The following is a 14,619-nucleotide window of genomic DNA, read 5'->3' as shown; positions in this document are numbered from 1 at the left end:
AATTTAAAGCAAACTTCGCTATTCAGCAGTGATAAGGGGTTATAATTTAACATCTAAACATGAATCATTTTGTGGAATTTGTCTTAATAAGATTCTCTTAACTACAGTGAGAAACAATCAAATGAATCTTGTGATAGCAGTGCAGATCACATCTCAAAATCCATTCAGAGTTCAGCGCACTAGTTATGAATGTGCTACCATATTGTCCCTTATCATCGTCAGTGATAATACTATGGCATACACTGTTTGCTTCCCTTTAAAGGCTACAGCTTCTGTACTGTGCTTCTTCATTACTTGTTCAGTTGTATAGCTTGGTTATCTATACCTGCCATCTTCATGTACTATTTGTTTTCATTATTTATGAGCTAGGAATGTCACATGATCCATATGCTACTTTTTGGGTTACCTCATATGGTGGCAGTGCCCTGATGCTGAAAATGAATGTGCCCCATTACTGGCATTTAGTTTTGCAGTTTCTCACTTTGTCCCTGGAGCACTACTCTATCTAAATGCAACCATTTATCTTTCTGACATCCTGATTAGTGTCTACAATATAGTTAGCTGTCAGAAGCAGTTCATTAAGTCGTCCATTGACTTCATGACTCCTTGCTACAGCTGGCAAGCATTCCTTTTATTTATTCTTATTTTGGTATACACAGTTACCATTTTGCAAACACTATTATGAGCTGCTATGTACTGTTGCTATAAAATGCTGCATAGACAGACTGTCATTCCCCACCATCTACTTGAACTCAGTCTCCCACTGATTCCTTTGTGATGACTTTTGCCTTCCTTTTCAAGCTTTTAAAGACCCTGCCCTATTCAACCTCGTGCACATCCACACAGCCCACACACATCATAGTCCCATACCAAGGATCTCGACCTGCAAGAACAAATGTATAACACTCATTGGCTGGATGGGTGGAGAAAACTTCCTTTACATGTCAAGAAAAGCAGTACTCTGGCTACATTCAAATCTAATCTCAACAATTACATGTGCAGTCCTAAATACCCTCCTGGGTTCTCTTGCATAGCCCATCTGGACAAAAAAGGGAAACATTATTTAAGTACAGGGTATTATTTAAGTACAGGGTAATTCAAGAGGTTTATTTTCCTATACTTCTTAATCATTCTAGTGGCTTCTTGCCTACTATAAATCTATTAACTTACAAACCTTTACTGTTATGTGTGATCTTGGTAACTGATCCCCAAGCAGAAAAAATATTCAACACTCATTAACTTCCAAAAAAAAAACCCCTCAATAAATAAGTATTTATAATGACAGTCAAAAGTCATCTGCAAAAGGAGCATCTAAGCATAACAACAGTATTTTTGAAACTCCTTATAATGCCCTGCACATCATCAGTCAAAATATTGGACAAAATCTTATTTACTTTTGGCAAATAATTAGTTTGTAGCCAACTTTTCTGAAAGTCAATTTTGCATTTTACTGTTTATGACTCTGGCCAAATCACTTAAAAAGTATTTGCTTCAGAGATGCTCCTGAAAAAAAATCACATTTCTATGGAGATTACCTGCTTAATAACCAAGTAAAGTGTGTACACATGCTGTGGTATTTTGTAAGTAAGAAAACATGGATTCCTAAGTGCATGGAATTGTGCGACCATCCATGCCTTTGAATTTGCAGCCAACAGCTATGATTACAATGACTGTAGTATCCAAGTGGTATCATCCCAACCACCACCTGGCCTGGAAAAGAAGTATAATCCTATGATGTCATGTTCCTGTCCTGCTAGTTCTTCAACAACCAAAACACAGTACTTTATAACCAAGCATGAAGGAAGCTCAGAAAAAAAACACCCTTCACATGACAGTACAGACATTAAGCATAACTCTCAACTTCTTTGCTCCACCATCAGGGACAATGTACTGGGGAACAAAGGACCTAAATATTACTTTAATTCAGTTAGAAAGTTAATAGAACAGCAGGTTTTGTAAGAACATGTATTTTCTAAAGAAACAGTAGTATAAAACTCTAATCCATTCAACCATAACTTCCCTTTTCCAATTTTTGCACATGGCGTTAGGGTGTTACATTGACTGGGACTATCATCTACAGACAAACTATGAAGCTCTAATGTCTGACACTGTTGACTGACTGATTCTCAGTAGTTTATCAGAAAAACAAGAAACTTCAGGAGGAACAAGGCAAAAATATGATGCAAACTCAGGCCAGCTGACCATCAAGCAAACCTCTTTTGCTACAGAGGGAATGCTTGTTTAACTTGTAATAGTTGTGAAAATCAGCACTTGCTTGATTCTACAGAAAAAAAGTTTTGTTTTGATGCAATGCTTTACATGTCTGGAATCTATATTATTTTACGTGAAACTTTGCAACCCTCACTCAAAGCTGTAATCAAGAAAATGATGATACATACCTGACAGTTTATTGTGATGCAAAAATTCCATCTGCAACCTCTGACCAGTTTTCTGTGCCAGTAAATATGGAGTGGAATAGTCAGGGTCCCCTGTTGCACACATAACATCAGCACCACTAAAGACAAGGGACATAGTTTCAAGTATGTCTTGTTTAACTACTGCAGCACAAAGGGCCTAAATATTTAAAAAAAAAAATGTTAAAATGACCGACATGCATAGAATTCTTTTCACAACAGAACTCAAGAAAATTGATGCATGATGTCCATGGGCCTTCTTAATAAAATATATTAAAATCAGAGTTAAAAAAGTTCAGTATCTTAAAGAATTCTACAGAATAAAAAACAAAGCCTTCAAATTTACCTGTTTACTGTTGTTTAACCAATTATTCATGGATTTAAAGAACAGAGTCATCTGTGCATGAAAGTCGTCTGTCAGAAGAAAACTCCCTTAATTTCTACTTCCTCCTTGACTACACAGTGAGCATGGTTAACTCTTTCCTATTTTGGGGAATACAATCTCTCTTTTCCTTAATAAAACCTACAGAACATCTACAGGTAAAGGCATTTTATTCTTCCAAATTGAATATGGCCAACATTCACTGCCTCAGCACTGAAAACAAACTCCACACACATATTCAAACAATAACTGACAAAATGTGTAGATTTATTACCCTGTCTCCTAAAAAGTAACACTGTAAAACACTGAGAAATGCAAAATTGTACCCTCCCCAACAATAGGTGAGCTAGTTTCTCATGTTCACTACCATCCATCCTCTCACTGATCATCCAGGACCCATTATGCTACTGAAATTCAAGTCATCTGAACTACGTTCAGGATGTTATCCTTGTATATAAAGGGATCAGCTTATTTATTTATGTTTCTTGATCAGGATAGTCCCACTATGTCTGCTCTTTATTTACTAAGGAGACCTGAGGTGATAATTATGTAGTTGGAATAAATTTGAACAGCTAACCAGGAAAATTTACATACGTTTTCTGTTATGTGCCACTGTATGTTAACAGTCACCTATACAACAATTAACTCAGAAATATGGACCTCAGTTAAACGTCTGAATCACAGTGACTGATATTCAACTAGGGAAAACTATTACAGTGTACGTGGAGATAATGAGGTATACACCACACCATTATATTATAGTGTACATGGAGATAATGTGTTATGCACCACACCATTATATTACAGTGTACATGGAGATAATGACTTCTACAACACACTGTTATATTTTAGTGTACATGGAGATATTGAGTTCTATACCACACTGTTATACTATTGTGTACATGGAGATAATGAGTTATGCACCACAGCGTTACATTACAGTGTACATGGAGATGAGTTCTACACCACAATGTTATACTATTGTGCACATGGAGATGATGAGTTATGCACCACAGTGTTACATTACAGTGTACATGGAGATAATGAGTTATGCACCATACCATTATATTACAGTGTACATGGAGATAATGAGTTATGCACCACACCATATTACAGTGTACATGGAGATGAAGCGTTATGTGTACATGGAGATAATGAGTTCTACACCCACACCATTAAATTACAGTGTACATGGCACCATTAAATTACAGTGTACATGGAGATAATGAGTTCTACACCACACCATTATATTATAGTATTACAGTGTACATGGAGATAATGACTTCTACAACACACTGTTATATTTTAGTGTACATGGAGATATTGAGTTCTATACCACACTGTTATACTATTGTGTACATGGAGATAATGAGTTATGCACCACAGCGTTACATTACAGTGTACATGGAGATGAGTTCTACACCACAATGTTATACTATTGTGTACATGGAGATGATGAGTTATGCACCACAGTGTTACATTACAGTGTACATGGAGATAATGAGTTCTACACCATACCATTATATTACAGTGTACATGGAGATAATGAGTTATGCACCACACCATTATATTACAGTGTACATGGAGATGAAGCATTATGCACCACACCAATAAATTACAGTGTACATGGAGATAATGAGTTCTACACCATACCATTATATTATAGTGTACATGGAGATGAAGCGTTATGCACCACACCATTAAATTACAGTGTACATGGAGATAATGAGTTCTACACCACACCATTATATTACAGTGTACATGGAGATGAAGCATTATGCACCACACCATTAAATTACAGTGTACATGGAGATGAAGCGTTATGCACCACACCATTAAATTACAGTGTACATGGAGATAATGAGTTCTACACCACACCATTATATTATAGTGTACATGGAGATAATGAGTTCTACACCACACCATTATATTATAGTGTACATGGAGATAATGTGTTATGCACCACACCATTATATTACAGTGTACATGGAGATAATGAGTTCTACACCATACCATTATATTACAGTGTACATGGAGATAATGAGTTCTACACCATACCATTATATTATAGTGTTCATGGAGCTAATGAGTTCTACACCACACCATTATATTACAGTGTACATGGAGATGAAGCGTTATGCACCACACCATTAAATTACAGTGTACATGGAGATAATGAGTTCTACACCACACCATTATATTATAGTGTACATGGAGATAATGAGTTCTACACCACACCATTATATTACAGTGTACATGGAGATAATGAGTTCTACACCACACCATTATATTACAGTGTACATGGAGATAATGAGTTCTACACCACACCATTATATTATAGTGTACATGGAGATAATGACTTCTACACAACACTGTTCTACTATTGTGTACATGGAGATAATGAGTTATACACCATACCATTATATTACAGTGTACATGGAGATAAAGAGTTATACACCACACTATTATATTATAGTGTACATGGAGATAATGAGTTCTACACCACACCGTTATATTATAGTGTACATGGAGATAATGAGTTATACACCACACCATTATATTATAGTGTACATGGAGATGATGAGTTATACACCACACTATTATATTATAGTGTTCATGGAGCTAATGACTTCTACACCACACCATTACATTATAGTGTACATGGAGATAATGCATTATACACCACACAATTATATTACAGTATACATGGAGATAGTGAGTTATGCTCCACACCATTAGTCTGTCTCTCTCTCTCTCTCTAATAGTTGAAGAAAATGCTTGGCTATGCATAAACCATGGAGTTAATCTTTTTGTTTTAGTAAGATTCTTCCTTCACTTAGGATGAAAGATTACCAATTTTCAAAGGCTATTCTTTTTAACAGATGGTTAAATATGTTTTGCTTGAACAATAACTTAGTAATTGTAAACAATTGAAATGCCTTTATGGAAATAGTTCATTTTTGGCAAGGATATATTCCCTCCAAGCTGGAATGTATGAAAACAAATTACCAGGGACTTGCAATAAATTGTTAAAATGTGTTTATTTCTATTCATCAGTCAAAAAGCACCAAGCCACACTGCAGAGAAAGTACAGTTGTGTAAGTAAGCTTACCATAACAGTAGATATCCTAATAGATCACAGTTGCAGTATCCTAAGTTAATTGGTTCTTAACTCAGTGACTGGACAGCTTTCAAAAATTAAGGATGCCTTGTCAAGAAGTCAATTGGCTCTCCAAAATATGATGCCAATTTAGTCAAAGCTTTTTTGCCAAAAAAAAGGAGGAAAGAGCTCTGAAGAAATAACGCTAGGACACAATCCCAACAGTAAAATGTATACACAAGGGTCTATCCATCCACACCCTGGCAATATAAAAGGAAAACAGTCAAAATAAAGGTGGGGAGGAGCAGCTACTACAACAGTGATCTATTCGAACACATCTACTGTTATGACAAATTTACTTACACATCTGTACAATGTTCAATATTTAAATCACTATTGCAGTAGCCTAAGTTAATTGGGCCTATTACCATAGCTTAGAAACTAAGAAGGTAGGAAGAAATGTAAATTAATATAAGAACCCTTGGAGAATGGTCCAAGCAAAGTCTGTTCAGGACAAAGAAAAGGAAACCAGTTTGTACTGCTTTGGAAATGTACAGCGGACTGAGTTTCAACTACTAGAAAACTTCTAGAGTCTACCCCCTTTTCAGAAAGCCACGAAAGAAGTTAAGCCCCATGTGACATGAGGCCTAATTCTGCCAGAAAGTGGCTTACTACAGTGAGTATAACAAAAAGCAATAGCATGAGACATCCAAGTAGAAACAATCTGCATTGGCAGCTGGTTGTCCTTTCCTCTTAAGTTCATAGGAGACAAACAGCTGATCAGCTAATGTGAAGGCTTGAGTTTTGTCTAGGAAGTGGCTGAGCTATCTGTGGGCATCCAGCTGCAAATAATAATTTCTCCCTTGTTCTTAGGTTCAGGAAGGAAAACATGGTGATTTATAGTATGGCTTAAGGGAAAGTGTGAGACCATTTTATGCATAAAAGAAGGATTATTTCTCAAAAATACCCTAAGAGCTCGTAACTCGTATACTCTCCTAGCAGAAATCAGAGCAATGCGTAGAACAGTCTTCCATTTTTAAGAACCTCAAATTCAGGCTGATGAGCTTGTTTAATCAGAAAAGCAGTAAGCTTTTTTAGCACAAAGTTTAGATCTGAAGAAAGAGCTACCAGCTTTCTAGGTAGACAAATATTCAGTACCCCTTTCAATAACTGTTTAACATTAGGAGGGGATAGAAAAAGGGAGAACTAAAGGTAGAGGGGTATGAAAGGTCAAAGGATTGTAACTTACAACTTGAGGCAGACAGGCCTGAAGAGGAGCCTGGTCCTTGGACTGGCACCAAGTAGAAAATCTTTAACAATTACACATATATGATTTTCTAATACCATTTGTTATGTACTTTACTACCTGCTACAAGTTCTCAGTAAAAAGGTGCCTAAAAGGTATCAAGATACTATCAACCAGGTGGTCAGTTGAAGAATTTTCATGTTGGGATGTAAAAAAACAACTATGTCTTGTGTGAGCAAATCCAGTCTTTGGGGAGGCCTGTGGTAACTACAATTGGCCATTCTGAAAAGAATGGAGAAACACTGATATCTGGAATAAACTGAGTCATCTTCACTGTTTTTATGGAGTCCTTCTGCATCTTCAAAAGCATGCTGGATATCCATAGAAAGGGTGGAAAAGCATATAGAAAAATGAAAAATTTTCTATCCTGTTTTCAATGAGTCCTTGAGCAGAATTTCTTTAGTTGTCTGTTCTAATAGGAGGCAAACAGATCTACCTGAGGTGCTAACTACTTGTATCACTTCCTGGAAGATCCCAGATAAAGTTTACATTCATGATACTCTGTCTTCGCCCTGTTCAGCGTTCCTGCAACCAAGTTTTGCTCTGAGAGAATGTATGTAGCCTGCACAGGCAAACTGAGCTGAGTTGTAGTCTCCCAGGATATCATATCAAGTCTCCAAAGAGGATATAATTGTGTGCCTTCTTGTTTGTTAATGTAGCACAACACTGTGGCACTGTCTGTGTAAACTTGGGGAAGTCTAGGGGACCAAAAATATTTAAGGCATTGATGACTGCCAACATCTCTCTGACATTTATGAGCTTCTGTCTGTTGTGATGGCTCCACAGAGCTTGCACTTACACCTCTTCGGAACCCGGCCCCCATGCCAGGTGTGAAGAATCTGCAGTAAGACACTGGAGTGGGGCCAGAAGGAAGAATGGTTAGCCTAGATTGCAAGAGATCTGGTTTGCCCACAATAAATTATCCCTGTTTATAAATCCCAGAACTGGGATATAAGAAGACAAAGGGTGGAGATGCTGACTCCAGACTGACTTGAGGTACCACTGCAATTTCTTCATGTGGAGTCTGGAAAGGGGAAGCACAAGAATCACTGAGGCCATGTATCCCAATTTCCAAGAAATCCCATTGCAGATGCCTGCTTTTGCTGGAAAAATTCAGAACTGTCAAAATACCTCTACCTTGTCTGGTGGAAAAAGTCTCTTTCCAGGACAGAATCTAACAATCATCCCAGAAATGTAATCTTGTGAGAAGGGATGAAAGAAGACTTTTGAAATATGATTGGAAAACTCAGAATCAGTACAAGATTTGGAACTACTGCTAAATACTCCTGAAAGCTGGAAAGAGAATCTGCAATGATAAAATAATCATCAAAATACGGAAAAATGTGAATGCCATAAGGTTTGCAAAAAGCAATTACTGGTGCATAACAGTTAGTGAATACCTTTAGAACGACGGAGAATTCAAAGGGTACAACAAACAATTGATAATGCAAACCACACACAGAAAATTATTAAAAAAAATCTGAACTGCTTAGAAATGGGAACGTGATGATAAGCATACTTTAATCTTAGCTTTACCATTAAAGCTACAGAAGGGAGAAGACATAAAGGGATGGAAAGGAAAGCATTTTGAAATTTAGAATTTTGTCAAAAATATTTCGAAAGGAAAGATCAAGTATAGGCCCACCAGGATCCTTTTCTGTTTGGCACCAGACAGATCCAGGAATAAAAACCTTTCCCATCTGTCAGGATGGCACTGGTTCCATTACTCCCTGTTCAAGCATGTGATGCTGAATGTTGGAATCCTCTGAAAGGAAGAGAGATATATCTCTGTTGAATTACATTTATAACCTATTTGTCTGCCACAGTCTGGTGCCACAAGGGAAGATGAAGCCCCAGAAAGATGGATAGGTTGTCAGGAAGAGAGGTAGAGAGCCTGACCAGACAAATAGTCATGGTGACTGACAGGACTGTCTTTGAATGTTGCATACATTTCCTATCTTTTTGGGGCCTCCTTGCCTTTGCATTTAAAACTCCTGTTTGACGACTGTATGCTGTTTAAATTGCTTACTGAAAGGAGGAGCTGAGGAAGAAGGAAAATTCTTATTTGCCTTAAAAAACATGTGATGCTTCTCTCTCACACTCTAACCACAGAACAGACCCAGCTCCAGCTCCCATATGCCATAATGAAATACTCCTGACTTCAAACTAGTCCTAATCAAAACTACCAAACAGTACCTCAAGAAAACTAAAAGTCACCACTACACCACCAGATAACCTCCTCACAAAGTATTTAAAATTAAGAGAGCTGAAAAGATATCTAACCTTGTTTCTGTTTTAATTAACGGATCAATGTAGAAAGCATACTTCCCCATTAGGAAAAACATCCTTCATCCCTTCACTACACAAAATTGTCCCATCCTCTGATATTTCTAATGTGTGACCCATAGCTATTTTATCACCCCTGAGAAAATACTTAGAAAATGCTGCTAGCTTTCCTCCTCAACCACAATCTCCTCTCACTATGCCAACATGGCTTCCAGCCCTCCCCACACCAACATAGCTCACCTATCAGTTCTCAACACTGTAAATACACTTAGGAAGAGAAATCTCCTAGTCTCCTCAGCATTCCTTGAATGAAGAATTTGATACTATTTCATACCCCTTTTCTTTCACAATCTCTTAAAGATAGGCTTATCGGAGAAAGTCATCATCTGGTACAAATCTTACTTCACTAACTCAGAGTATAAAATGGTTACATGCCTCCTTGCTCTCCATCCCAGTCTGTGTCCTCCATATATCCTTGGCCGACTTCTTTTCAATATATTCATCAACAATCTGCCCACTGCACTAACCAACTCCACTAGTACACAGATGTCTCCACCATCATGTGTTCAGCTTTCTCTATTCATGTACTTCAAAAAGTCACTCGACAATCATTCTCATCTGTGAAAACTTGGTTTCTTGAATCTAGCTAGTCATAATCCCCTAAGAACAAAATGTATGCTCTTTGCACTAAAACTAGTATAAACACTGCTCAACCCACTCTTCAGTCATCTGATGGCACACTAAATGAACAAGGTCATCACACTAATCTACTTGGAATCACTACTGAGGTACACCTACAACTTGATCTACACATCCACCAAGTAACCTGTAAGATCAGCCAAAAATTAAGTGTGCTCTAGTGATGCAACACTGTTTTGCCTGATGAAGCACTAAAGGCCACTGCTGCTGCTGCCTGCCTTATCCTTCCTTCGACATGCATCTCAGCAACCTCTATCAATCTATAATCAATAAAAATTGCAAAATCTGCCACCAGCCTTCCTAACAGAACACACCACTGTGTAGCTCTCAAAAGGCTAAACTGGCTCAACTTTCCTAACCTCTTCAAACTTAAGTTAAAAACAGCACAAAAAGTCCCTACAATCTGAAAACCTCTCCCTCTGTCAGCAGTCTACTGCACTGGTATACATCCCTTCTCAAACTTTTCATTCATTTGAAAAATGTCTAGCAAATGTGACTCCCTCGAACATCTCTCATAGGTTAGCATTATACGTTTGTCATGTGACCCCCCCCCACCTCCCTCCACCAAATAAACACACCAAAAACCTTCAAACAGAATGCAAAATCCTTCCTTCTTGACAAAAGGCATTGTCTCTTCTCTGAACCACTTGATTAGCTCTTTCCTGTCCTTCCAACACTCTCACACAACATACTGTTCCCACCAAATACAGCACATCCCTTGTGTGGATTAACTTCTTCTAAACAAACCACAGAATGTCCCCCTAATATATCACTGACCTTCCGAATCCTCCCCTAATACATCACTGACCTTCAGAATCCTCCCCTAATATATCACTGACCTTCAGAATCCTCCCCTAATATATCACTAACCATCTCAATGTGCTCATCTACTTCTTATCCCAAACACATATCTCTCTGGCCACCAAATATTACTCATAGAACTTTCTCTCTCTCTCATCTCTCCCTCTCTTTGTATAAAACTCTCCTTTAACATAGTTGAGTTGTACAGTTAAACTACCAAATATCTTTATATTAACTTTGTAAAAATTATTCACTTTAATGTATATGTATGAGTGCTACCTCCAAAACTGCCTTTTTATAATTTTTATAAATCCTTCAATTTAATGCATGTGTACTGCACAATGCAACTAATTAATTATTGAATTATTAATGTCTATGTTATGATCTTATAAATGCTTTTGTTTTAATAGATGTTTTGCACAGCCATAATAACTTTCCATATGTGACCATAGCTTTTTCCCCTAGGCCTCCGATGAAAATGGGTTTTAATTCACAGTCATACTTTCCCAGTAAACAAATGCACACAATTAAATAATAATAAATAAAAGTAAATAAAGTAGGGTCGAAAAATTTTAGTCACTCCTTGAATGAATCAACTTTCCCCTTGCATTATACTTCTCAAGCACCTCAGCTGCAGGAGGGTCAATGAGAGCTTCCTAATCTACGGGAAAATGTAAAATGTAAATTTTAACATCTTTAGGAAGGTTTTGAAAATGCAGGCAAGTCAATCTTCTCATTAGTGACCCAGAAGAAGCAGTTCTGAAGGAAGACTCACCACTGTCAAGATTACACTAAAAACATGCTTAGTCACATGACAAGCATATGTTAAAGAGGCATTCAAAGAATTTTTTACCTCAAAAGGAAGGTTAATTATTGACTTTTGCATTTTCTCAAAAGATAAAAGTAAAAACATTAACAGTTGAGCCTGACAATTTAAAGTCCTAAAATTTAATGCAGAAGAATATATTTTCTTCCCTAACTTTTCAAAAGCGTTCCCATCCTTCTCAGAGGGAATCTGGTTAGCAACAGTAATCTGTTTAGCAGAAGCAGCTTTAGATAGTTGGTTTGATTTGTGGTTTGAATACTTACAAATATGACGAACCTTGCATAACCTGTCAGACTTCCTGGAGGTGTGGCAGGAGTTTGACTGTCAGGCAAATTAGCAGCAGTGAGAAAAACATTCTCTAAAGCAGGCAAAACAGGAGGAAACCACTGCAAATTTGGGCATACCCAGCTGTAGCAAATCATAATACTTCTGTAGAACAGGAATTTCATTCTGTTCCCACTGAGAAACCTCTCTCATCCTAAGAGAAAGAATCAGAAAACAAAAAATGTTCTAAAGGTAAATATGAAACCATACTTTCCTTAGAATTATAATATTCAGGGTGAAAAGAAATTCCTGAAGTGCCACTACCGCCCATAATGCCTGCTCCTCTGACTAACAATCCAAAAGATTTTCCCACCTTATATGATTGTTTTTCACTCCAGTCTTCAGATTTCTAGTGATCCTAGGGTTGCTGGCGCTTGGGCTGTTTTTCAGTTTTCTTGTATCATATTTCAGCTCTTCTTAGTTCTTTGCGCCCTTTTGTGGAGCACAGGGAGCCTATTCCTCCCTAACTCTTTCCTCCGGCCCAGTCTCTTTGCTTGCAGAGTTTGATTTAGCGGCCATTTTCGACTCTTTTTTCTTTTTCCTACTATTTATTTATTTAGCGTTTTCTTAGCTTTTTTGACTATTACAGGCTGACTCAGCACAATTGAAAGGTGTATACTATTACTAAACTAGCTCTGCAAGTTGATCTACAATATTTGTGTTTGCTTCTGAACTGTTGCTTTCTTATTTGACTGCTGTATTTAGACTGTATTTAATTTACTGTTTTTTACTGTATCAAACTAGCTGTATCATTGTTCTTTACTATTTGTGTTTTGCTTTAAATTTTTTTGCAAAAAAATTTTGTTGAACTTGATTTTTTCCCGCTGCGCTAACCACATTAATAGTTGCCGATGATTGTTACTGCTTATGGGCTGTACTATAGTTCCTTCTGTAAAAAAAAAAAAATTAAAAAAATCCTTGTTTTTTTGTTTTGCCTTGAGGAGTTTATCCTAGTTTTGGATTTATTTGATCTTTGGGCTGTGTCCAGCACACTTATTGTTGGAGTTTGTGTTATTTGGGCCATTTTAAGCTTCTTTAACCTGAGAGTGGGGTGGCTATTTTGGCAACCTATAAACAAATACAAGCAGCACAGCTTGTCCAAACATTAGCCCAAATGGGCCATTTACTAGCTCTTTTAACCCCTGCTATGCAATGTTACAACTGTCTCATGTGCACCACAACAGAGACCTCCCCCTCCCCTCACAAAAACACCACAATGCAAAGCACATAGAAAACTCTAGCCAAAAGCTCTCAGCTCCCTCCACACAAAAAAAGTATTCCAGTCAGGAGGAACTACCCAACCACTGCACCCCCTCTCCAATACATAAATCACAACTTCAAACCAAACATAAACACACAAAAACAGCAAGTTCACAAGCTCTTAAATATCTTTGTCAAAACAACATGACCCTCAAAAGGGATATAGCGACCACTACCTCAAGATACTAAACAGCACACAACACAGTTTTCAAAGTCAGTGTGCTAAACAGTCACAGCCCCCTTAACACTAGCACACCACGGATACACAAGTTAGAATACATGACTCAGCTGCACTCGACACACTGGTAAACTGACTGAGATGCAAAAGGAGAGCAGCCACTGTGGCAGCTTGAATGTATGCCCTAAGATCCAAGCACTCAGGTCACTCCAAAGCACCCTCAACAATGTCTTATGTTATGTCCATCAGCGCCATGAACCCTGTAGATGACCCCAACCTTACCACATGAAAAGAGACATGAGGGAGCTCTACCATGATGTGGCCCAGGCCGATGTGAGTCTGACCCTGACATTGAGCCTCACCAAGAATGATGCCACAGCAGAGACAACATGACCGGCAGCTTGCCTTTATGTAGGCTCTACTTTACTGGTGACAAAACACTTATCCATATATTGCTCAGCACTGCCACCCACAAGACAAGCTTTAACTTCACTCCAAAAACACACCCCTAAGACGGAAAAAAAAAATGAGGGGTATGCCTGCTCAAGCCAGAGTTTCTAGTTTAGGCTCAGTATCAAGCTCAAAACCACCTCCTACTGAGGGAAAAAAAAATAAAAAAATGCTGCTCAATGCAGGGATGCCTCTGCCTGAACCCAAGATACAACAAACTCCCTCCTTCTCAGCAGTATGGAGAAGCATCAAGTGCCCAGTTACACAGACCTCCAGGTCTCCTGAAAGCACCCAAAACTTGGAACCACACACCAACCAGACCATCATATTCATCAATACCATACCCACCTCCAGGTTACAGACAACCCGCCCAAACTCACCCATCAGAACACAGCAACCCCTGAGCCACAAAACAGTTACACTTTGTAGCAGCAACCCCCAGACCAACTCAGACTCAAAGCCCTTCTGAACTGACTCTGAGACATTATGGAAGTCCCACCAGCCTCAAAATCCCTAGACCAAGGGCTATAATAGAAATGGAACATCAGAACAACCAAACACCAAGCCCCACAGTAATGAGGTTTCTAGAATAT

At 38.1% G+C, this 14,619-nt stretch overlaps 1 protein-coding gene across 1 annotated transcript in view; it reads right to left on the bottom strand.

The window, feature by feature from the left end:
• ARAP2 (ArfGAP with RhoGAP domain, ankyrin repeat and PH domain 2) overlaps window positions 1-14,619 on the bottom strand; it is a 2,678,178-nt gene that overhangs the window by 1,104,978 nt on the left and 1,558,581 nt on the right. Inside the window, exon 14 of the mRNA XM_044062089.1 lies at window positions 2,400-2,574. Coding sequence (XP_043918024.1) covers window positions 2,400-2,574 — 175 coding nt within the window. The remainder of the gene's footprint in view (window positions 1-2,399; window positions 2,575-14,619) is intronic.

This window comes from Protopterus annectens, chromosome 2.part1 (genome assembly GCF_019279795.1).
Source record: "Protopterus annectens isolate FY-2018-M chromosome 2.part1, PAN1.0, whole genome shotgun sequence".
NCBI classification, from domain to species: domain Eukaryota; kingdom Metazoa; phylum Chordata; order Ceratodontiformes; family Protopteridae; genus Protopterus; species Protopterus annectens.
This window is presented reverse-complemented; position numbering and strand designations above follow the sequence as displayed.